Source organism: Protopterus annectens, chromosome 2.part2, assembly GCF_019279795.1.
Source record: "Protopterus annectens isolate FY-2018-M chromosome 2.part2, PAN1.0, whole genome shotgun sequence".
In the NCBI taxonomy this organism is placed as follows: domain Eukaryota; kingdom Metazoa; phylum Chordata; order Ceratodontiformes; family Protopteridae; genus Protopterus; species Protopterus annectens.
This window is the reverse complement of record NC_056730.1, coordinates 513,330,224-513,356,365: the sequence shown is the minus strand read 5'-3', so window position 1 is coordinate 513,356,365 and position 26,142 is coordinate 513,330,224. Positions and strand designations below refer to the sequence as shown.

At 40.5% G+C, this 26,142-nt stretch overlaps 1 protein-coding gene across 2 annotated transcripts in view; it reads left to right on the top strand.

Annotated features, from left to right (window-relative positions):
- SEMA4F (ssemaphorin 4F) overlaps window positions 1-26,142 on the top strand; it is a 1,454,381-nt gene that overhangs the window by 313,688 nt on the left and 1,114,551 nt on the right. For both annotated transcript variants that reach the window (XM_044063980.1, XM_044063981.1), the window contains exon 2: window positions 2,232-2,380. In XM_044063980.1, coding sequence (XP_043919915.1) covers window positions 2,232-2,380 — 149 coding nt within the window. The remainder of the gene's footprint in view (window positions 1-2,231; window positions 2,381-26,142) is intronic.

The window sequence follows — 26,142 nt, the reverse complement described above, 5'->3', positions numbered from 1 at the left end:
TGTACTGGAAAAGCTCACGCTTCCCACCTTTGAACCTGCAGCGTCAGCAGAGTTAAAATTCCTCTCTTGGAAAACAGCCTTGCTTCTGGCGAGTGTCTGAGCTACAAGCACTTGTGGCTGTGGAACCCTTCGTTATTTTCCATGCTGACAGGGTTTCCCTCAGGACTAACCCTTCCTTTATGCCTAAAGTGGTGTCCAGTGCGGCTCTCAACCAATCCATCCATTTGCCAACTTTCTTCCCTTATCCTCAAAATAAAAGGGAGAGGATCCTGCACTCCTTGGACTTGCACAGAAAGCTCAGATTCTACCTTGATAGGACTATGATCTTCAGATTCAGATTCTACCTTGATAGGACTATGATCTTCAGAAAATCTGATCAGTTACTAGTCAGCTTTGCAACAGGGGCAGAGGGCAAGGCCATTTCAAAATAAACAATTTCCAAATGGATAGCACACTGCATCCATTTCTGCTACAAGCACCATGGGAAACCAACCCCTCAGAGGGTCAGAATACATTCCACTAGGGCAACATCTACCTCTACAGCATTTCTCAGAGGAGTCCCTACCAGAGACATCCTGGAAGCTGCTACCTGGAGTTTTGTACACACCTTCACCAAGCATTGCCACCTGCCTGTTTTCCAAATCCAGGCCAGGTTTTGCAACAGTAGTCCTGCAAGGCATATGGCCAGCCCTAACTCTTATTGACTGCCTCCACCCTTCTTCAGCTATGGGAATCCACCCAAGTGTGATGACTGCAACAGTGAAACATGAAGAACATAGTACAGTTGTGTACACTTACCATAAATGTAGATGTTTGAGTGTATTCACTGTTGCAGTCCTGGTTTCCCTCCCTCCAACCCCCTGGTTTCTCTCTCTCTCCTCTCTATGACTATTACTCACTCCTTTCAGGGGTATTGGTATTTTCCTTTTACTGGTGGTGTTTTCCCCACCGTAACTTGGCTCCCTATTTGGGGGGCTCCTGACATTTGGGGCAAGAAAAACTGATGTAATGGTGTCTGCTGCCCTTTTTTTATACCCCTGATGACCTGACGTCAGTCCTGGAGCGACATCATCTGACACAGAAATACTAAGTCTCTGGTATTCGGGCCAGCTGAGGGCTACCTGCAGGCAGATAACCCAAGTGAGATGACTGCAACAGTGAATACACTCTAACATCTACATTTATGGTAGGTGAACACAACTGTACTTTCGTTGCCTTATTGGTCTCTCTGCTAGGCAATAGTAATTCTTCATACCTTCTGCATTGCCCTCAGTGTAGATTTCTGTGTAATAAGGACTGTAAAATAAAGAGCTGACTTTTTGGTAAGATGGGCAAGAGAGGCTCTCTGACATTTGTTTATGAATACAATTGACTTGGCGGTTTTCTTGTTTAGGTTGCACAGTCTTTTGTCCTGCATAGCATGCATTTAACAGTTGTTTTTATTCCTATACATATATTTATGGAGTACACCAACTCTACATGGTCTGCATGTGTATATATGGGTAGGTACTGGAAGGAGGACATATTTGGGGAGGCACAGTAACACAGCGGATAGTGTTGCCTCGTAGCAAGCGGCTTCCTGGTTCACATCTTGGCTGGGGTGCATTCGGTGTGGAATCTGCTTGTCCTCTGTGTTTGCATGGGTTTCCTCCCACATTCCAAAGACATACTATAGGTAGATTGGACTCTGTAATTGACCATAGGTGTGAGTATTATGCATGCGAGTGTTTAGTATGGAAGAAGTACTGTGGCAGGGCTAGCCACCCGATGGTGTAAACCTAGGCTCTAGATGGTCACTGGTGAAGTGATACCCCGACTCCATGTGCAAAAATGGGAATAAGGGGTTAGGGATGGATGGGAAGAAAGGCATTCCATTTGAATAATGAAACATCTAACAATATGACTACGATTACGGTCATCATTATAGTGCATAGTTTTGAAATGGGTTTTGAGCAGGCTTTGCCTATTTGAAGTATGCTCTTTACATACCTTTGTGTCACATCCTGTAGTAATATAGTTGCCAAATTAACAGATTCTTAAAATATGTTGTTGATGTATTAGCTGAACAAAAGCGTAACCATGTCAGATCCACTTGCCATCCATAGGCTGTTGTATCATTTGGAAGCATTTCTAGGGGAGGCTGGGCTTCAACTCTTTTAAATGTAGCAGTGATTTTATTTGATTATAAAACTCTAATTATGGTTAAAATATCTTTTTGCTTTCTCTTGTAGAACAAAAGCACAAATCTCATTTCACAATGGATGACATTTCTAACTACAGTGTGTTCCTGGTTCATGAAAGTAGCAGGACTCTATATGTAGGGGCAAAAGACTACATATTAGCTCTCAGCTTGGATTCAGTCAATGACAACCCAAAATGGGTAAGTTTCTAAGTACAAGCCAACTTGATTTTTTAAACATGTAGTTTTGTTTGTGTTCCTTGTTTTTGAGTTTGAGGCACTTAAAAGATCCACCCTCACCTAAAATGTAACTCTGTCCTTGGGTTTCTTTACTCCATCCAGTATGGTTTAGTTACCAGAAACCTACATGTACTTAATACAACCTTCATTTTCTTGCAGTGGACTCAAAGGAAGGGAAAGCTCACCCACATTTTTAAAGCTTAATTTCACATGTGCTTTGGCAGAGGAATTTATCTGCTTGCATAACATACCCCAGATACATGAACATCTGTTTGTTTTTTTTTTTTGTTTTTTTTTCGTGTTAAGTAGTGCCCACAGTCTTACCCAGGTAGTTGTTAGTCTTGCTGATGTCAGTGGCTGCTATTAAAACATGTGGACGGTATGCCTTTTGTTGCAGAGAGGAAGAGAAACAATATTTGTGCAAATAGCTGAACACAGTCTTTATATAGTGATCCCCTTGTTAGTGGTGTGGCATTCTTTTCTGTAACTACACCATCTTTGTAGGAAATAGTGTTTTAGTCTTGCAGATGCCATGGAAAACTTTAAGTTGTCATGTTCAAAGATTATGACTTTGAAGTATTTGTATGCTGTAATAGAATTGATGGTTGTACCTTGTTTAGTGCTATACTTGTAAAATGTTTCTGAGCAAAAGCAGTGAGCACACTACTTCAGCATTCAGGATAAATTAAAAAAAATACTTCTCTTCCCACTGCAGACAAAGCCAAATAGCAGAACAAGTTATTTGAAGTGTTGGTTAACAGTTCCTGTGTCATAGTGGTAGTTTTCCCATCTCAAGAAGAGTTTGGGGGAGGGTCTGCCAGTATTTGCAGGACTACAGATTTACATCTTTACAGAAGTTTGCAGTTTAGCTGAAACTGTATAATCATAGGAAGTTACAAGGCTCATGGCCCTAGGGCCCTTACAAGCCTAACCAAGTTCTACCCTTATTTCCATGATTAGCACCTATTGTCCCTGTCCAAGAGGGACACAGGTGGAACCCCTGGGGTGAATTTAGGGTTACTCAGTTAGCCGTCTAGTTTGCGTTTGAAGAGGGCCAATGAGGTGCTCCGTTTGACATGAAGTGGGAATCTGTTCCAAAGGTGTGGTAACTTCTGGGAGACGAATCTGTCCATCTAGTAGGTTCTATTAATGTCACATACCAGGTTAAGGTCTTTAGAGCGAGTAACCCGTGTACCATTTGACTTGCAGAGATGCAGCATTTCCAGTAAAACAGGGTCAGCGATTGCTTTGTATGCAAGGCAGAGATTGCCTTTGAGTAGTCTGTATGAAACGAAATAAAGTGACAGTGATTTTTGACTATCCACATAGGACAGACGCTGAAGACCTAGAATTTTCCTGTGAGGAACCTTTGTGGTCTCTCCAATTGCTGCAGGTGCTTGGAAAGGTACATACCAAAAGGGATGTTGTACTCCATTATTAGCCTGATGAGGGAAGAGTACAGGCAGGTTCTGACTTCTTTTTTTATGGAGGCAATGGCCTTAGTTATGAGATGAGCGATATAGAATGCCCTTCTTACCACTGTGGAGACATGGTGGTCAAAGGTAAGGTTGCAGTCAACCTGTGTGTCCAGGTCTGTCACCATGGAGTGTGTACTTCAGGTGTTATTGATGTGGTGGTTAGCAGGAACCTTGCCGTTCCCGAAAGGGATGATGATACATTTTTTTGCATCAAGTTTAAGGCTATGACTTTGGCACCAATCATTTGTTTGTGTAAGACCCTCCTGTAGGATATTGACTTCATTTGGAGATTCTGTGATCACTCCCAGTTTGCAGTCATCAGCAAACTTCAGCCACAGACTTTTAGTTTTTGCTTGTACTTCAGAGAAAAAGATTCGAAACAGTAGAAGTCCCAGGACTAATCCCTGTGGAACGCCACTGATTACAGGTTTGCTATTGGAGGTGGATTCCCCTATCAGTGAGCCAGATAATGACCCATCTAATGATATAAGGGGTGATACCTAGCTGGGTGAGTTTGTCAATGATGCCTGAGTGGGTGATAGTGTGCAATGCCTTGGCTAAGTCGAGGTAGGCTGTATGCACAGATTTCCCATCATCCAGGGCCTTGGTGACTGTCTTGAAGAAGTCCACCAGGTTTAACAAGCATGCTCCCCTTGACAAATCCAAAGTGAGTAGGGTCAAGTGTATGGAGCTTATCTATATCTTTGTTGATGAGGTTCATAGGACAATACTAGGCTATTGGCCCAGACGCCCTTATAAGTCTAGCCAAGAATTTCACCCATGTTCTCACAAAGTCAGTATCTCTTCCCCTGTCCAGCAGGGACACAGGTGGGATCCCAGGTGTGTATTTTCTGTTTCCCATCCAGTCATCCTGGTTCCTCTTAAAGAGGGCTATTGAGGTACTCTGTTTGATAGAGTCTATTCCACAGATGGAGTCTATTCCACAGATGGAGTCTATTCCACAGATGGAGTCTATTCCACAGATGGAGTCTATTCCACAGATGGAGTCTATTCCACAGATGGAGTCTTTCTGACACACATCTGTCCTGTCAGCAAGTTCTCTTAATGTCATAGACCAGGTTGAGGCCTTGCATATGGGTTGCGTGAGTGGAGTTTGACTTGTGGATATGCAACAACTCCATCAAGGCATGGTCTGAGATGGCCTTGTATGCCAGACACAGGTCACCTCTGAGCAGTCTGTATGAGACTGAGTTGAGGGACAGGGCTTTTAGCCCACCTGTTTAGGGTAGGTATTTGAGACCCTGGATTTTCTTGGTCAGGAACTTCTGTGGTCTCTCCAGCTGCTGCATGCGCTTGGCAAGGTGCATGTCAAAGGGGGCATTGTACTCTGTAATGTGTCTGATAAGGGAGGAGTACAGGAATGTTATGACCTCCTTGTTCCTGGATGAAATACTCTTACTTACGAGGTGGGCCCTGTAGAAATCCATACATACAAAGGAGACAATGTGGTGGTCAAAAGTCAGGTTCCTATCAACCTCAGTCCCTCACAGCTGATTGTGTGCTTAGTACGTTGTTATTAATGTGATAATTAGTGGGGGGGACGCCATTTTCCACAAAGGGGATAAAGATGCATTTTTTGGTATTCAGCTTGAGGCTATGCCAAACAGTAGTAGACCTAAGACTGATCCTTGGGTACGCCGCTTGTTACAGGTCTACTACTAGAAGTGGCTTCCCCTGTTTTGACTGAGTGGGTTCCATCAGTGAGCTAATTAGCTTACCCATCTGGTAACATATAGGTTAATACCTAGCTGGGAAGAGAGTATCTATTATGCCCGAGTGGAGAATAGTGTCAAAGGCTTTGGCTAGGTCAAGGTAGGCAGTGTGCACAGTCTTACCCTCGTCTCTGGCTTTGATTGTTTCGAGGAAGTCAACCAACTTTTAAGCCCATGATGATTTGCTCCATGGCCTTGCAGGTAAGGCTAGTCAGGCTAATAGGTCTGTAGTTCCCGGGGTCAGTGGAAGCACCACCTTTGTGCAAGGGAATAACTGTGGACATTTTCCATTCAGCTGGGACAGAGCTGGTGCTTAGGCTGTGATTGAAGAGAGTACCCAATGGTGTTGCTAATTCTAGTTGGAGCCCATGTAGGATGCAGCCTGGGATGTTATCAGGTTCAGTAGATGCTGTGTTCCTTGCCTTGAAGAGGGCGTTAACGACCTGCTCTTTAGAGGTATGAGACAGGGGGCAGGTGGTAGGGATGTCGGGGATACGTGTGGTGGGGACAGGGGAGCGAAGTTTTCACAGAAGCTATCAGCGAACAGGTTAGCTATGTCCACGGGCTCAATATATATGGTATCATTAACTACCAGTTCAATCACAAATCTGAGTCTTTCCTTTTAGGTTATGGATGTAACTAAAGAATGCTTTATGGTTATCTTTAGTTGAGGAAGCTAATTTGGATTCATAGTTTTCTTTGGAGGACTCCACAAGAAGTCTTATTCACTTGTTTAAGCTGAGGAGGGGTGTTTCCAGTTTAGGGCTCGGTCCCTCTCTTACTCTTAGATAGCAATTTTTTTGTCTTATTATAAAGCCTGTTAATGGCAGTTGTCCACCAGGCAGATTTGCTCTTTCTTGAGGAGCTTGTTTTGGTCCTGTCGGGTACGACTGAGTAAATGCAGTTATACAGGTGTTTGTGTAAAGCATTGGTGTAGAACTCTGCTTAGCTGTCGGTTCCATCTGAAGGGGGAGGTGCAGTGAAGCTATTTATACCATCCTGTAAGCGGTTATAATCTGCTTTGGAGACCTTTTTTCAGTTTAGTTGCTGCTGGTGTGTGTGTGTGTGTGGGGGGGGGGTCAGGCGTGATAGTTCAAATGAGACAGATCTCACCAAGGAAGACCTCACAGTGGGGGTGCTATAGTGGTCCCCATATTGGTAAACACAAAAAGGCAGAAGAATGTTCCGTTTAAGCTTGCTCAGCAAAATCGCAATAACAACTAAGAGATGAGCGATGCACCACACCATAAAATGTATCTCAACGATTTATTCAGAGCTGTGTCACAACAAGACAAAAAACAACGGATTAGCGCTTTCAGCTATCAAAGCCTTCTTCAGATCCACATTCAAAAGCCACATCTCAATCTAATATAAAGCATATAGCAGCCAATGACAAAAAACATGTAAACAAGCTGCTTTGCTCTAACCAGTACAAGTGCTTATACAAGCACTTCATCATCCAATGTGTTTCATTATTCTAAGTTAAGATGGAAAATGTAAATTAGACTTCGCTTTCTCAAACATCATTGGTCTCAGCTAGCAAATGAAAGCAGAAATGTAAATCAGACTTTACTTGCTTACACATCATTGGTTTGTGTTAGACATTAGACAAAACATAGGGAACTTATATCAAAAAAGTATTCCCTATCGCTTTCATAAGAATAAAAACCAAATTATTCCAAGTTCACTCATCAAAAAGCGCGATTCTATAAAGACATTTAACAAAACATATCTTACTAAAATATAAATAATTAAAGCATTTTAGCATTTAAAAATATGTATGCAAAGTCCTTAATAACAAAGTGCTAATAAAATCTAAAATCTAATATATCAGTAAATTATGTAATATATACTACCTACATAAAAATTATTAAACAACAGAAGCAGAAAAAATACATTAATAGTATAAGCAAACACTATCATTGAAGATGTCATAAACAACAAACCCTAGGAGCTATAAAAAGTCTGAACAGCACCATAAAAAGATATGATAACCATCTTGAATTTCTACTATAAACAACGGTGATTAGAAATAAAAATAATAAAAAAAAATATATATATATATATATATATATATATATATATATAAATATAATACAAGTCACTAGGAGAATTAATAAGGCAATATGGGTCAACAGATGATAATACACAATATATAAAAATCATATGATTGATATTTAACAAGTCAACCATATGAAAATTATTTATTTATTAAGCTAGGCTGTATATTGAATAATTTTTCTATTCTTCAAAAACGGCTTGATTGGTACACTTCCATTTAATCCAGGTGGATGATCTCATAATCCATTTGGATTCCTCACGTTCAGTCAAATTCACCAAATCACCTTCTCTTTCATATTGAGATTTTATCATGAAATGAAAATTATGCCCTTCATTGCTTTTTATATGTGTAAATAAAGCATTAGTTTCTTTTCTGGTCCTTATATCTTATAAATGTTTGGAAATCCTTTCTTTCATTTTCATATTGGTTTTCCCTACATAAAAAGCTGTACAAACTGTGCACGTAGCAATGTAAATCACATTTCTACTATCACAATTAGCAGTCCCAGAAAAATAAAATATTTTTCCTGTGTCCGGATGTGCAAATGACTTGGTGCAGTTCATTACATAGCAGGTCTTACAAAACCCACATTTTGTAGTTCCTATAGAGCTTTCTTTTTTCATCATTCTGCCAGAAGAGCCTGTTCCTTCCCTATAGCATAGTAGTAGTAGTAGATGTTATTGCTGAGAATTAAGTCAAGAAGTATACAAATTAGCCTAGGATTAGTTTTTTCTTCCATAAGAAATCTTCTGATGGCTTCAACCCCATAATCATTGGGTATAGACGTAAAAAGGCTATTAACATCTAAAGTCACCAGTAATAGACACTCAAAATCATTTACATTGTATGTAGCTTCATGTAATCGCTGTAAAAAATCTCCTATGTCTTTGATAACTGTATTAGCTTTAGGAATCAATTTCTTGAGCTCTTTCTCAAATATCGAAATAGGCTCAGTCAGCCATCCTCTTCCTGCTACAGTGGGATGTAAGGGAGGCGATATTAAGGTCTTGTGTATCTTTGGTAGACCATTAATAGAAGGTGTACAGTAGGATGCTTAACCTCAAAAAGCTCATATTGTTCTTTGTCAATGATTCTACTCATCAAGAGGTCATATAAATCATTTTTCACTCTTTGCTTCATCGAGTTCAGTTCACTCTTACTAATCTCATGATATGTCTTATCGTTCAACATCTTTCTCATTGAAAAAGGATAGGTTTCAGCATCCATTATTACCACTGCTCCACCTTTATCTGCTGGTTTAATAACTATATCATTTCTTATCTTTAGTTCTTTCAATGCTTGATTTTCATCCTTGGTTAAATTGTAGAATTGCTTGTTCATATGCATCTGCCCCAATGCAGCCACTTCTTCAACAGCATGTATAAAAGATTCAACAGCTGGTAAATTAATGGGAACAAAAGTACTAGCATAATTTCTTTATCACCATATATACTTCAAAGTCAGGTTTCTACCAAATAATTTGAGATCTAAGAGAAACTCATCAAACGAAGTTAGAGTAGCTGGTATAAAGCTTAGACCTTTTTCAAGTAAATTCATTTGGGATTCTGTGAGTTGAACAGTAGAGAAGTTCACAACTAGGGATTGGGCTGCACAATCTTCCTTTTTTTCCTTTCCCTGCTCAATGACCTTCCTGTTCGAGGAGTCTTGTTCATAATTAAAAAAGGGAGTTGTTCAACAATAGGTGCATGTATGGCCCCCTTCTTGCAAATCGCCCCTAAGGGTTGTTCATCTTGTTCATGACCAGAAGTTATCGCCACCTCATCTGTAGTCCTTGGTGAATCCAGGGATATCATACTGTCATCCAACAGACAAACGCTGCCATTAGTAACTTTATTCAAAGAATTAGGTCCATTTCCTTGGTGTACTTGTGCATTAACACAAAATTCTTTAGAACCAATTAACTTTGATTTATTTGTACTAGTAGCTGCACTTATTTTCTCTTCTTTTTCTTTCTCTTTCTTTTGTCAATCCTTGTTTCTCTGCTGTTATCACTTTTTGAGTATTAATAGTGTTCCTAGGCCACTCGAACAGCTGGCCATTTTGTATGTCATGGGAGTCTCTTGTCAATTTATTGCTCTTAATACTTTTCAGCTTGTTCTTATAAGCCAAAAGCTTATCTTGTAAGTTTTCCAATTTCATAAAGTCACTTTCAGAAAGGTTCATATTTTCTAGTTCCTTCTGCTTGTTCTCAATTGGGGAACTAATTTCTTGCTCTTGAGGTTCAAAAAATCTATCAGCAGCCTCATATAACTAAAACTAGTTTATATATTGATAGCCTGCCACTTCGCAAGGAGGTCTGGAAATGTATTTCCATAGGTCGGCATACATCTGACTCTAAGCCCTCTCGGAATAACTTGATGGTGAGGGCAGGCTTCCATGTGGAAGCGCTGCCATTGTAATCGCTTCAGACGAAAAGCAGCATTCTCTGCAGTCCTAAAAACAGTTTCAAATTCAGGATTCTTTCCTGCTATTTCAGTTGTTATATTCTCATTTCTCCTTAGATCCAACTGTATAAGCAGATTGCTTATACCAGATAAAGTCCACTTGCAAATTTTCTTGCTTCCATATTATACCTTTGAAGGTGTGTACTGAACTTCCAATAGAAACAATGAACAAAAAGGCAGAAGAATATTCCGTTTAAGCTTGCTCAGCAAAATCACAATAATAACTTAGGGATGAGCGATTTATTCAGAGCTGTATCTCAACAAGACAAAAAACAACAAACAACGGATTAGCGCTTTCAGCTATCAAAGCCTTCTTCAGATCCACATTCAAAAGCCACATCTCAATCTAATATAAAGCATATAGCAGCCAATGACAAAAAAACATGTAAACAAGCTGCTTTGCTCTAATCAATACAAGTGCTTGTACAAGCACTTCATCATCCAATGTGTTTCGTTATTCTAATTAGCTTTGACTAGCAAGTTAAGATGGAAAATGTAAATTAGACTTCGCTTTGTCAAACATCGTTGGTCTCAGCTAGGAAATGAAAGCAGAAATGTAATTCAGACTTTACTTGCTTAAAAATCACTGGTTTACTTTAAGCGTTTTGTTTATGAATTATGAACAAGACTCCTCGAACAGGAAGGTCATTGAGCAGGTAAAGGAAGAAAAGGAAGATTGTGCAGCCCAATCCCTAGTTGTGAACTTCTCTACTGTTCAACTCATACAATCCCAAATGAATTTACTTGAAAAAGGTCTAAGCTTTATACCAGTGTTTATGAATTATGAACAAGACTCCTCGAACAGGAAGGTCATTGAGCAGGTAAAGGACGAAAAGGAAGATTGTGCAGCCCAATCCCTAGTTGTGAACTTCTCTACTGTTCAACTCACAGAATCCCAAATGAATTTACTTGAAAAAGGTCTAAGCTTTATACCAGCTACTCTAACTTCGTTTGAGTTTCTCTTAGATCTCAAATTATTTGGTAGAAACCTGACTTTGAAGTATATTTTTGGGAATGATAATAAAGTTAAACATGGTGATAAAGAAATTATGCTAAAGAAACCTAGTACTTTTGTTCCCATTAATTTACCAGCTGTTGAATCTTTTATACATGCTGTTGAAGAAGAAGTGGCTGCATTGAGGCAGATGCATATGAACAAGCAATTCTACAATTTAACCAAGGATGAAAATCAAGCATTGGAAGAACTAAAGATAAGAAATGATATAGTTATTAAACCAGCAGATAAAGGTGGAGCAGTAGTAATAATGGATGCTGAAACCTATTCTTTTTCAATGAGAAAGATGTTGAACGATGATGAGACATATCATGAGATTAGTAAGAGTGAACTGAACTCGATGAAGCAAAGAGTGAAAAATAATTTATGACCTCTTGATGAGTAGAATCATTGACAAAGAACAATATGAGCTTTTTGAGGTTGAGCATCCTACTGTACCTTCTATTAATGGTCTACCAAAGATACACAAGACCTTAATATCGCCTCCCTTACGTCCCATTGTAGCAGGAAGAGGATGGCTGACTGAGCCTATTTCGATATTTGTTGGGAAAGAGCTCAAGAAATTGATTCCTAAAGCTAATACAGTTATCAAAGACACAGGAGATTTTTTACAGAGATTACATGAAGCTACATACAATGTAAATGATTTTGAGTGTCTATTACTGGTGACTTTAGATGTTAATAGCCTTTTTACGTCTATACCCAATGATTATGGGGTTGAAGCCATCAGAAGATTTCTTATGGAAGAAAAAACTAATCCTAGGCTAATTTGTATACTTCTTGACTTAATTCTCAGCAATGACATCTTTACTTATGAAGGCAAATACTATTGGCAAAGTTGGGGGTTAGCCATGGGCACCCCCTGTGCCAATAGTTATGCGAATTTGGTCCTAGCACAATGGGAGAGAGAATGGATGAGAGACTCAATGAATCAATGGAACAAATGTATTACTTTATACAATCGTTTTGTTGACTATATTTTTATTGTTTGGAGAGGTGATGGAGAGCAGTTAAATAGTTTTGTTTACTATCTGACAGAGACTACTGATTTTTTTAAGGTTTGAATACAAAAGCTCCAGGTTTGAAATGGATTTTTTGGATGTTAGTATACGCTTAGACCTGAAAGAAGGTATTTCTACCAGCATCTTTCGTAAACAAATGTGGCGGAATCATATGTTGCATTATACTAGTATGCATCCTCGACATATTTTTAATAATATCATGGAAAATCAGACAGGATTTCTAAACTCTGTACTGATGAAAAAGAGTTTATTGAGGAAAGGAATAGTTTACTGAAGAGTTTTGAACAGAGAGGATATCCGACTAGGAGAGTGAACTCAAATGTCATAGAAGCCACTGAACTGAGAAAAAAACAAGGGGAGACCTTTGTATTCAACTAGAAACGTAGGGAATGAGAGTCATCATACTAATACTAAGAATATAAATTCTTTGAGAGTTGGCTTAACTTTTGGATCTGACCATAATACTATCTGCCAAGTGATTAAGAAATACTGGCCGGTTCTGACTGCTGATACTAAGATAAAAGGCATAGCAGGTTCAACTCCAACTTTTCAGTTCAAAAATAAGAAAAATCTAAAAAGACTACTATGCTATAGGGAAGGAACAGGCTCTTCTGTCTGGCAGAATGATGAAAAAAGAAAGCTCTATAGGAACTAAAAAATGTGGGTTTTGTAAGACCTGCTATGTAATGAACTGCACCAAGTCATTTACACATCCGGACCCAGGAAAAATATTTTATTTTTCTGGGACTGCTAATTGTGATAGTAGAAATGTGATTTACATTGCTACCTGCACAGTTTGTACAGCTTTTTATGTAGAGAAAACCAACATGAAAATGAAAGAAAGGATTTCCAAACATTTATCAGATATAAGGACCAGAAAAGAAACTAATGCTTTATTTACACATATAAAAAGCAATGAAGGGCATAATTTTCATTTCATAATAATATCTCAGTTAAAACAAAATGAAAGAGAAGGTGGTTTGGTGAATTTGACTGAACGTGAGGAATCCAAATGGATTATGAGACTGCGGGCTGATCACCTGGATTAAATGGAAGTGTACCAATCAAGCCGTTTTTGAAGAATAGAAAAAATATTCAATATACAGCCTAGCTTAATAAATAAATTTTCATATGGTTGACTTAACTATCAATCATATGATTTTTATATATTGTGTATTATCATCTGTTTGAAGGTTCTGATTATGACCCATATTGCCTTATTAATTGCCCTAGTGACTTGTATTATATTTATATATATCTATATTTTTATTTTTATTTCTAGTTACTGTTGTTTATAGTAGAAATTCAAGATGGTTATCGTATCTTTTTATTGTGCTGTTCAGACTTTTTATAGCTCCTAGGGTTTGTTGTTTATGACATCTTCAATTATAGTGTTTGCTTATACTATTAATGTATTTTTTCTGCTTCTGTTGTTTAATAATTTTTATGTAGGTAGTATATATTACATAATTTACTGATATATTATATTTTATTAGCACTTTGTTATTAAGGACTTTGCATACATATTTTTAAATGCTAAAATGTTTTAATTATTTATATTTTAGTAAGATATGTTTTGTTAAATGTCTTTATAGAATCGCGCTTTTTGATGAGTGAACTTGGAATAATTTGGTTTTTATTCTTATGAAAGCGATAGGGAATACTTTTTTGATATAAGCTCCCTATGTTTTGTCTAATGTGTAACGCAAACTAATGATTTATAAGCAAGCAGAGTCTGATTTACATTTCTGCTTTCATTTGCTAGCCCAGACCAATGATGTTTGAGAAAGTGAAGTTTAATTTACATTTTCCATCCTAACTTGCTAGTTAAAGCTAGGTTTTGTCTAATGTTTAAAGTAAACCAATGATTTTTAAGCAAGTAAAGTCTGATTTACATTTCTGCTTTCATTTGCTAGCTGAGACCAATGATGTTTGAGAAAGCGAAGTCTAATTTACATTTTCCATCTTAACTTGCTAGTCAAAGCTAATTAGAATAACGAAACACATTGGATGATGAAGTGCTTGTATAAGCACTTGTATTGGTTAGAGCAAAGCAGCTTGTTTACATGTTTTTTGTCATTGGCTGCTATATGCTTTATATTAGATTGAGATGTGGCTTTTGAATGTGGATCTGAAGAAGGCTTTGATAGCTGAAAGCGCTAATCCGTTGTTTGTTGTTTTTTGTCTTGTTGAGACACAGCTCTGAATAAATCGTTGAGATACGTTTTATGGTGTGGTGCATCGCTCATCTCATATTGGTAAACACCAGATCCAGATTGTTGGCACCCCTTGTGGGGGTGTCAACTAGCTGGTCCAGGGTATCGGGGTTAACAAAGTTGAGGAACCTTTGGGCAGATGAGTTTGAGCATGAGTAATTTACCCAGTCAATGGATGGGTAGTTAGTCACCCAAAACCATGGTGTTATGTATCTTGAAAGACTCAAGTAGATCCAAATAGGCAGAATGAGTGTCCCGATTTGTGGAGGGGGTCCTGTAGCTGGCCATGACTTGAATAGGTGCCCTAGCAACAGTTAATTGCATCTGAAATATCTCCAGGGAATCATGCTGTTTGACCAGTCTGGAGGTGTATTTATCTTTAATGAATATTGATACACTGCCTCCTTAAGTTTTCATGCCTTCAGTTTGTGGTCTGAACGTGTGGAAGGAGGTGTAACCCGGTGTGGCTGGGGTGCTCTCCACAGCCTTGAACCTGGTCTCCTAGACTGCACAAATGTCTGCGTCTTCCAAGGTGAAGGCTGCTTCCAGTGAGTGCAGTCTCATGTTAAAGACTCTTAGCGTTTAGCAACATAACCATGCGATTATTTTTAGATGGAGTTTTTACACTGGGAATTTTGTCCGTGAGACACTGCCTAAAAAAGGCACTATGAGGCTGGCAAGACCCTGAGCCAGTAGCCAAAATCCCAGGGGTGACATGACGACCTTATCTGGCAAAGCATCTAAGTCTGTCGATCATGTCATCCCAGGCTTTCAGATACTGTATCCCCTTAGAATTACACCAGAAACTAAGTCAATTATTGAATACAGTCATTTTCTAATTGCATTGAGGCATTGTCCTAGGTGAAGGTAAAATGCTGTTTAAGGCTAGGGACATACCTGCTTGAGACATGTAGTCTGAGAGCTCGGTCATGTCTCTTCCTTTAATCCAGAGAGGTACATCTCAAGTCGTTCACACCAACATGGAATATGATGGAATCATAACAGTAGCTGCTGTTTAGAGACTTGAGTGCTTGTGTGACGAGGCTTATCCTGGCACCTGACACACAGCTGACCTTGACCTTTTCCTTATCCAGCCTGGTGAGAAAGACATCTGTGTGTCGCACGATGGAATCACCTGTGACTAATATGTTTGGTTTTGTGGTTTGCCTTAACGGCTTGATAGTTGAGACAGTGGTACATGAGCTATTGTGTATTGTGTTCTGCAGAGGAAGTGTTATGTGTAGCATGCTTGTGTTTGTGTTTGGGAGGTCTCTGGTGTTTGGGTATGTTTCGGGTGATGACCTCCACATATTTAGGTATGTGTGATGTGGGTTTGAGTGGAGTAGGATGTGAGGTGTGCATGCTGACAAACCCACTCATTGTCATATGTACTAACTGGTGTGTGTGTGAGAGAGCAGGGATTCAGTGTTCTTAATATAGTTGCATTTCCCACATATTGAGTTTGTGTGGACTAGGTGTTGAGGGTTTTCTGTGAACATGAGGCAGTTGCTACACTGCTTCAGGATGCCCATGTCGACCAAGCTGTCTGGAGAAACTGTGGGAAATGTATATGGTCAGGAAAAGAGGTGACACTTGGGAATGGCTAGTGAGTGAGAGGTGTGTGGGTCCCTGAGGCTAGGCCTAGTTTTCCACCCGATGGTAGAGCAGGGCCACAAGCTAAGTGCCAAGGGAAAATTTAATAAGCAAAACGTTTGCTTATAAATATGATAGTCACCGCTATACGGCAGTGCACGATGTTGCGCTACATGCAAACGCATGGCTTTGAAACAAGAGATAACCCTTTTACTCAAACTAGCCAATAAGGATGCTCTCTCTGAGTTCTAGTTCAGTCATCCTTGATAAGATGGGGACAGAGACAGCACTCTCCTTCCACAAGGGTGCAGAAGGGCCTTCACCAACAAAGATGGCTTGAATTTGATGCTCAGAAGTTACAAAACAGACCCAGAAACAGCAAACCTGGAACTGGTCATGCTACAGCTGAACTAGTACAGTGTACAGTAAAATGTGGCAAAAAACAGTCCAGACAATTTAAGTAGACAGTAGAATGCAGATGCAAATTAAAAGTGCAATATAAGAGCAAAAACAGGCACTTATAGTTAGTTGGAAGCAACGGATGCCTCGGATCATTCAGTACTTCTCAGTGAAGAGCTGCTTTTAATGCTCAAGTGATATGAAACAGTCTAGGTTCAGCAAATCTGAATATAGCCTATACTTTAAAATGCAGAAGTACTAGAAATTCAAAGTGCATAAAATCACAAGTCACAGTAGCAAAAACAGTTTAATAAAGCAGCAGTATTAGAAATTCAAACCTTCTTAATGTTAAATAACTGACCTGAAGCGCCCCAGTCCTTAAACCAAAACTGAGAGACTTAGAACAACAGTTGAAATTTAATCAGGTAACTAACAGGCAGTAATAAATGCAACAGCATAAATGCAGTTGAACAAACAGCTAAAGCAAAATAAAGTAGAAAGAGAGACAAATATGGTAAAAGCAGTTGAATAAAGTGTATTTTTAGTTAAGTAGAAGGGGAGGAAAGAGAAAATAACTTAAGGTTAAGAAAATGAGTAGATGGGCCTTCCCAAATGATCTCACTGTACTCAGTAGAATGAACTGATGCAATGGGACTGGGAGGAGTGTCCAATATCAAATTTATAGTAGAAGTGCGCAACTCAAAAACCTCCAAGTTTTAAGAACAAAACAGTAGAGTGAGTGGGTGGTAAAAAAATAAAATAGAGACAGAATCAGAACAGAGAAGGATTCTTGCAATAAAGTTCACAACCCTGAGATATGTTCATAAAACACAGAACCTAAGAGCAGTACAGTAACAAGCATATGGAATTACTTTAACAAGTGCAAGCAGTAATATAAATAAATGTAGCACAGGAATGTTAAATGTCACCTAAACAGAGCAAGTGCAAAAAATATATCAGCTTAGTATTTCCAGATGGTCTTAGAAACACTCCAGTTCTTGCAGCCAGCCACAGGTGAACAGCCAGGCACAAATAGCATAAAATAAGTCTGAGAGAAAGACATAGGTTCATAGGTTCATAGGTTCGTACTAGGCTATCTGCCCTAGGGCATTTATAAGCCTAGCCAGAGTGTATGTGGCTTACACCACCCCTTAGGATGAGAATACTACGCCCTTTTAGGGTTTAGTTTACTATGCCTCTGTCTAGTAGTGAGACAGAGATGACCCCCGGGGTAAACCTACGATCTCCCATCCACTCGTCGAGATTTCTCTTGAATAGAGTTAGTGAGGGGCTCTGCCTAACATGGACTGGGATTCTGTTCCAGAGTGTAGGGAGCCTCTGGGTTATGAATCTGTCCCTCCAGCACGTTCTATTTATTTCTGTGTTGAGGTTTAAGTCACTTGTTCTCGTGGCTCTGATGGATTTGGATTTTCTGAGGTGGAGCATGTCCATTAATTCAGGATTGGACATGGCCTTGTACGTCAGGCACAGATCACCTCTGAGTAGGCGGTATGCGACTGAATAGAGCTGGAGTTTTTCAGTCGGGCAGCATATGACATATGTTTAAGACCCTTTATCCTCTTGGTGAGGAACTTTTGGGGTCTTTCCAACTGCTGCAGGTGTCTGGTGAGATACATCCCAAATGGGGCATTGTACTCAATCATTGGCCTGATAAGAGAAGAGTACAGGGGCACAATGACCTCTCTTGATCTAGATGTGAAACCCTTCATGATAAGGTGGGCAATATAGAAGGTCTTCCTAACCACTTTGGCAATGTGAGTGTCAAATGAGAGGTTACTGTCAACCTGGGTCCCTAGGTCCCTGATTACCTCTTCCGTACTTAATGGATTACCGCCTATGTGCTAATTTGTTGGTACCTTGTTTTTCCCAAAGGGTATGACTATACATTTTTTGGCGTTCAGCTTAAGGCCATGGCTCTGGCACCAATTATCCGTTTCTATGAGGCCTCTCTGAAAGATGTTTGTGTCCGCTGGAGTATCAATTATGGCACCCAGTTTGCAGTCATCTGCGAACTTTGTCAGCCACAATCCTCCTATGTTTGCCTGTACCTCGGAAAAATGAATGCCGAACAAGAGGGGTCCCAGGACTGAGCCCTGTGGGACACCGCTTGTGACTGGCTTAGAGTCTGACATAGCTCCAGCAACTCTGACCCTGTGGGTTCTGTCCTTGAGCCAGTTTGCAACCCATCTTGTGACATATGGGTTTACATTTAAGCTGGTGAGTTTGTCTATGATGCCCGAGTGGGGTATTGTGTCAAAGGCTTTGCAAGGTCAAGGTAGGCTGTGTGAACTGCCTTACCCTCATCAATGGCCTTAGTGACTGTTTCAAAAAAGTCGACCAAGTTCAGAAGGCAGGATCTGCCCTTGACAAAGCCAAATTGGGTAGGATCCAATGTCTGTAGGTCCCCACTGTCTTTGTTTATGAGTTCCATAATGATCCTCTCCATAGCTTTGCAGACCAGGCTCATCAAGCTTATGGGGCGGTAATTTCCAGGGTCGGTAGAAGCACCGCCTTTGTGAAGTGGGACCACTGTTGCCGTACGCCACTCTTTGGGTACGTATCCTGTGGTAAGGCTAAGATTAAACAGCAGCCTTATGTGTGGGTTTAGTTCCTCTTGGAGTTCACGTAGCACACAGCCCGGGACACCATCCGGTCCCATTGATGCTGTGTTTTTAGCTTTAGAGAGGGCGGCTCTCACCTGGGCATCTGAGATGTTAGGGAGGCTATACTCTGCTGGGATAGTTATTTCTCCTTTTGGGAGGAGAAATTTGCACTGAACCTGTCTGCCAGAATGTTGGCAATGTCAGTGGGTTCAGTGTATTTTGTGTCATTTTGGACTAACTCTGAGCATATCTGGGAGTTTCCACCCAGGTTTCTAACATAGCTAAAGAAGGCCTTGTGATTGTCTTTTGTGTCATTTGCGATTTTTCTCTCAAAGTTGGCCTTGGATGATTTTATGAGTGATTGTAGTTTTTTGCTAGTACTGATCAGTGATGCCTTCCCTTTTAGGGATTTTGCTCTGTCGTGTACTAGCTTCCTCCTTCTGTTGTAAAGTTTGTTTATGGCTGGGGTCCACCAGACCGGTCGCCTGCCTTTGGGGGAATGGGTCTTGGTTTTATTTGGGATTGCATGATCCATGCATTCTTGAAGGTGCCCATAGAGGGCATTTGCAAAGGATTCAGCAGTGTGGGTTGTGGTTTCCACTGGCCCAGGGGCCTTGAAAGATACCACTTCAGTCTTAAGAAGTGTGAAGTTTGCTTTTGAGAAGTTCTTCACTGTGGACTTTTGTGCAGGGGGGGGGGGGCGGGATGTGGATTTCCAGTGAGATTAATTTATGGTCTGATTTTACCAAAGAGGGATGTACTTCCGGTGTGGAGCATTTTGTCCCCATGTTTGTGATGATCAGGTCTAGTATATTTTCTCCTCTTGTGGGAATGGTGACTAGTTGTTCCATTGCATTTGAGTTTATGAATTCTAAGAACCTTTGGGCTAGGGTGTTGGGGCTTGAGTAATGTTCCCAGTCTATGTTTGGGTAGTTGAAGTCTCCCAAAATGATGGTATTTGGAGAGACATTCATACTCTCCAGTGTCTTCAGGAAGGCTGTGTGGGGTTCCTGAGTTTGAGAGGGTGGTCTGTAGCACGCTATAAACTGTAAGGCACTTTTGCCTATGGTTAGTTGCACCTGGATAGTCTCCGATGCTTCGTGCATTGCCACTAACCTGGAGGTGTGGGTATCTTTGATGAAAATGGATACTTCCCCTCCTTTTGTGGTTCTGTCCAAGTTTTGGGGCCGAAAAGCATGATATGAGGTAAAACCTGATAGTGCTGGGGTGCTCTCAGGAGCCTTGAACCAGGTTTCAGTCACTGCACAGACATCAATGTTCTCCATACTGAGGAGGGCTTCGAGGGCGTGCATCTTGAGGTTTAGACTTCTGGCATTGAGCAGCATTACCCTTAGTTTTTTCCACTTGTGTTTTCTAGGGAGGTAGGTTTGTCATTTGAGCCTTGCCTAAAAAAGGCACTATGTGGGTGGCAAGAGCCTTGGCCAATATCCGGAAGCCCAGGGGTGACAGGTGCAAACCATCCCTTGCGAAGCAGCGTGGCTTGTCAAGCATGTCATCCCAAGCAGACAGACACTGGATCCCCTTAGAATGACACCAGTAATTAAGCCAATTGTTAAAACTGATCATTTTGTCTTTGTACTGTGGCATCATTCTTGGTGAGGGTAAGATGCTGCTCAGGGTCAGGGTCATACCGGCCTGGGCTACATAATCAGAGAGCTCCTCTGTCTCTTTTCATGTAGTCCAGGAAGGTACGTCTCATGTCGTTCACACCGGCATGTACAATGACTGAGTCATATTTGTACCTGCTGTGGAGTGACCCGAGTGCTTGTGTTATGTGGCGGATTCTAGCTCCCAACAGGCAGCTTACTGTGACCCTCTCCTTGTTCAGTCTGGTGAGCGGGACGTCAGTGTGCCTGACTATGGAGTCACCTATTACAAGTGTGTCTGGCATGTTGTTTGGCCTTAAGGGCTGTGACTGTTTAGCACACTGACTTTGTGAACTATGTGTTGCATTTGCTATGTCTTGAGGTGGTGGTTGCTTGGGTGTCTGCTTTGGAGGCCTCTCTTGTTTTGGTAGATTTTTAATCAGCGCCTCCGAGTATGTTTTTGTGTGTTTATGTGTTTGGTTTGCAGTTGTGATAGTTCTATGTGGGACTGGGTTTGTGGTGTGCGTGGTTACCTTCTCCTCCTGACTGGTCTTGCCAGTACTGAATTGAGAGAGCTCAGCCTCCAGTTTGGCTATATAGTTGCATCTCTCGCATATATTTGTATTTGTTGGGAGGAGGCGAGGGTTGTCCGTGTACATGAGGCAATTGTAACATTGCCTCAAGATTCCCAGATTCACCAGCTGAACAGGAGAGGACGCCAGCAACTGACCCTTCGCCATGCTAGAAATAGTGAAAAAGATTGCTGTGTAACTGAGTCAGAAAGGACCTATAGGGAAATGGGTACTCAACAGAATTTAGATGAATGAAGTACTTTTCGTTTGTTTAAGAGTGCTTTACTTGTATACAAAATGCTTTAGGAGCAAGTGCTGAGCTTTTCAGATAGAGAGTATAGGCTGTTTAGATTGCAAGTACAACAGTTCTAAGGGAAAAATTGAAGAGCAGACTTGGCGGAGCCAGAAAAAGTTTAACCTTGTTTAACCGGCACTGCGCTATGTGCACGACACAAGAAAGCCGCAAACGCGGATTTTAAGCAGTGAACTACAAAAGAGCTAGGAATGGTCCCAAACAACCAATTACTAACAGTTTCTTGTGCTGAGGTCACTTCCCCCAAGGATAGGTAGGCTGCTCAAGGCTCCCCACTCCCACTGGTGAGCAAAGAAACTTCCTTTTATCCAAGTAAGGTAATGGACAACACAGGAACTACACCACAGCCCAGAATACAGCAATGCCTGTATACTGGTCTAAACTAGTCGAGAAAGGCGGGAAAACAAGGATTATTTTTTTTGTTTTTTTGTTTTTTTTGCAGAAATACACACAGCAGCTTCATTCAGGGGAAAATGCAAACAGTGCTGTTATTACAGAAGGTGTGTAAGATGCCTGTAACTCACACTACTGCCCATTGTTTGCCAGTGTGATGGGGAAACAATGTCACTTATGTCTAGCATGACTGATATGAAGGGGATGTGAAACTGATTGGGTGAAGGAGATAAGATAAAATAACATCATGCTAAACTGTCAGTTCCTGTGCTGGCCATTTTGTGGGAAAACTTATTTACATTTAATATAAATCAATATGTGTAATTTTGATGCATCGAAACAGATGAAGAAAAAAAAAATCCAATATGTTTTACTTTAAATGGTGATACTGTTCTGCTTTGGATAAGTTTGGAAAGGTGTGCACTTTAAATTTGTGTCCTGATCTTTTATACAGTATGGCCATAACCCTGGAATAATGATAGAGGGGAGTGACCTGCTGTGGTTGTATGTCTTTTGTCTTTCAAAGTTGATTTCCTTCATTTTGTAGTGCATGATGTCAGCATGTATCCTTTCCTTCATTCACTGTCTTTCATTATTTATTTTGTTTTCACTATTAAGTGCTTTTTTTTCTGTGCCAGCAACCACAGACTTCATGTATAGCCCCAAACATTACTTCAGCTAGACGTTATGTCTTTGTGGAGGACCTTGGACATGTCCATTTGCCAAATGGGTCTTTTCTCTTTTGATGATGAGACCTTTCTGTCATCGAGTTAGAAATGCCCCCACTCCCATAACTTGGAAGGTGAGTGGAGATGCTGGAGCTGCCATACTGCAGCTGGATAGATTTTTCTGTACACTCTAACTCCCCAGGTATTCTGAGTTTAGGATGTTGCGTGTCTGAGAATGCAGTGGGACCTACTATGATGTGATCATCCTGCCTTCACAGTGAAGCATCACTTATCTGGGGTCCCACCCACTTGCATGCCTAGCATACATTTGAACAGAGATCCCTAGGTTTTAACACCAGTTGACCAGGCATATGCTACTTCTCCTCCACCTTTGTTGCCTCCAGTAGCATAACCCTACTAAAACCCTGACTGCTTGGGTCATGATCAGGGCTGTGTTCCGCTGTACCACATCTGTGTTTTCAATGTTGTTGAAATGTGTTTCCATTTACTTAGACTTTGTTGTATCTCTAACAGTGATTTTTTTTTTGCTTTTAGCATTGCTTTGATTTTTATATGCATGTTGTTAGCAGAGCTATTATACTTTTGAGTCCAGTGTTTTACTTGTAAACCTTTAATTTTGCACTGTTAGTTGCAGATGGATGTCAGTAGTTCAAAAACTACAGATTGTACAGTAATTATAAGTACTACTTTTAACTGTCATGGGGTCACTATCTGGTCATGCTGACCCTATGTACAGTTGTCCTGAACTACATTGTTTCAGATGACTAATCACTGGTTGAGGTACATCAGTTGTTGTAGTTATTGTATCAGTCCCTTGCATTGCTGGTCTTTGTGTTTTTTTACACCATCTTTTGACCCTGTCAAGCACAATCCTTTTTCTAATGATATTTCTGTCCACATGATGTTACAAAGTACTAAAGTCAAAATCATGCCAATAGAGCTTTCAGGGCATACTTTGTTTTCCTTACTCTAAGACTGATTAATTTGATTTTGGAGCAGTCCATTTATGCATAGTATTCTTAGACAATGTCATAATCCAAGGATATCCATTTTGTTCCTGTATTGTTTTTTCGCTGCCTTTCACATCCATTTGATGTCATTGAAAGTACTATAACTTTGACAAATTGAATCTTGGTATACAAAAATAGTATAGCTGCACTTTGATTGTAATTTTTCATAATTGTCCTTCCAAGAGTGATTTTTGGTTTTCCTAATTGCTTTCACATTTCAGTACTGATTATTGATCCAAAATTTGGAGACTGGTATAATTGTGTTTACCTCACAGACACAAGGTATAATTCTTTCCTTTGAAAGGGAAATTGACTAGGGTTAAAATGGCCCACAAGGGTAGATAGTCTAGTACTTTCCTATGAACCTGTAAGCGGATGAAGTTATCTGTTTATATTTCTTCATTAGTAATACATTTATTAATTTTGCTAGTTCTGGTCTTTTTTTCCTCTGTTAAGGTGTAAATGCATTTTGAGACAGTGTTCTTATGTAGTTTTGTCAGTTTAGCAGAAGCTGTAGTTGAGTTCTGCTTCTCTTGTGATTTGTTTTGCAAATGAGTATGGGAAAAGTGCAGTCTCATCATATGCCTTTAACAGTTTTCTAGAGTTTCTGTGATTTAGAAAGCTTGTTTTAGCTACATATTGTACTTATTTTACTGCCTGCACTTTAACAAAGTCGTTTTTGTGTTTAAATTACCTGTTTAACTGTTGTAGGCTACACACTCAAGTGTGATAGCCATTTCTGTGCATTTAAAGTATTTTTTTGATTGTATCTGCTTTATTTTCTGAAAAAAAAAAAAAAAAAAACTTGTTTTCCTGCCTTTCTAAGCTAGTATAGCCCAGTGTTCGGGTTTGTGCTGAATTCAGGGCTGTGTTACAAGTTTCTGTGTTTGCCCATACCTTGCGTGGATAGAAGGAAGTTTCTCTGTTCATTGTGAGAGAGGGAGCTTTGAGCATCCTATCTGTCCCTGGAGGAGTAGTTTCAGACCAGAAATTAGTAGTTTATTGGCCATTTTGGGCAAATTTTTCTTTCTTTCATTTCCTTGCTATAAAACCCGCATTTGCACGGTTTTGCACGCTGGGCAGCGCCGGTTAAGTAGGGTATAAGTATTTCCGGCTCCACAAAGTGTACTCTTCAATTTTTCCCTTGGAACTAGACAAGCTTTCAACCTAAGCACTCAAACCATTCACTTCTCATCCCGTCACTTGCTCAAAACTCATAGCAAGCACTAATAAACCTTAGCACTAGACACCCCTACTCTGTAGAGAAGGACAAGGCTCTCTATTCGACCTTACCAGCCAATCAGTAAAACAGTTCACTGTACCTATCCAGGCATGTCCAAAGGGCAGTTTCAGGCGTACACTCCGGTCCAACTGGTGAATCTGGACATTTTGAGGCAATGTTACAATTGCCTCATGTACACAGACGACCCTCTCCTCCTACCACCAAACACTAATACATGCGAGAGATGCAATTATACAGCCAAACTGTAGGCTAACCTCTCTCAACCCAAGACTGGACCACACAGTCAAGAGGAGAAGGCAATTACTTGCATCACGCCACCAGTCTCACATAGACCTATGAAACCAGCACCGGCAAAAAACACACCTAAATACATGAAAACATACTCTGAGGCTCTAAATAAAAATCTGCAAAAGCAACAGAGACCTCCAAAGCAGACATCCAAGCAACCTCCACCCCCCCAACACAAACCATGAAACACGCACTTCACAAAACCAGTGTGCCATGCAATCACAGCCCTTAAGGCAAGATAACATACCCGATACATTTGTAATAGGTGACTCTATAGTCAGGTACACCGACGTCCCACTCGCTAGGCTGAACAAGGAGGAGGTTACTATTAGTTGCCTGTCGGGTGCCAGGATACGCCACATAACACAAGCACTCGGGTCACTCCAGAACAAGTACAAATATGACTCTGTCAATGTCCATGTTGGTGTGAATGACCTAAGCCGTACCTCCCTGGACTACATGAAAAGAGACATGGAGGAGCTCTCTGATCAAGTAGCCCAGGCCGGTATGACCCTGACTAGTAGAATCCTGCCCTCAATAAGAATGATACCACGGTATAGAGAAAAAATAATCAATTTCAACAATTGGCTAAGCTTCTGGTGTCATTCAAAGGGGCTTCAGTGTCTGTCAGCCTGGGATGACATGCTCGACAAGCCACGCTGCTTTGCTAGAGACTGCTTGCACCTGTCACCCTTAGGCTTTCAAATACTGGCCAAGGCTCTTGCCACCCCCATAGTGCCTTTTGTAGGCAAGGCTCAAAAGACAAACCCACCGCCATAAATAGCACAAGTAACAAAAAGCTGAGGGTAATGCTACTCAGTGCCAGAAGTCTAAACCTCAAAATGCACGCACTCGCGGCACTCCTCAGTGTGGAGAACATCGATATATGTGCAGTAATAGAAACCTGGTTTAAGGCTCCGGAGAGCACCCCAGCACTACCAGGCTACAACTCATACCATACATATCAGCCACAAAACCCAGGCCGAAATGCAAAAGGCAGA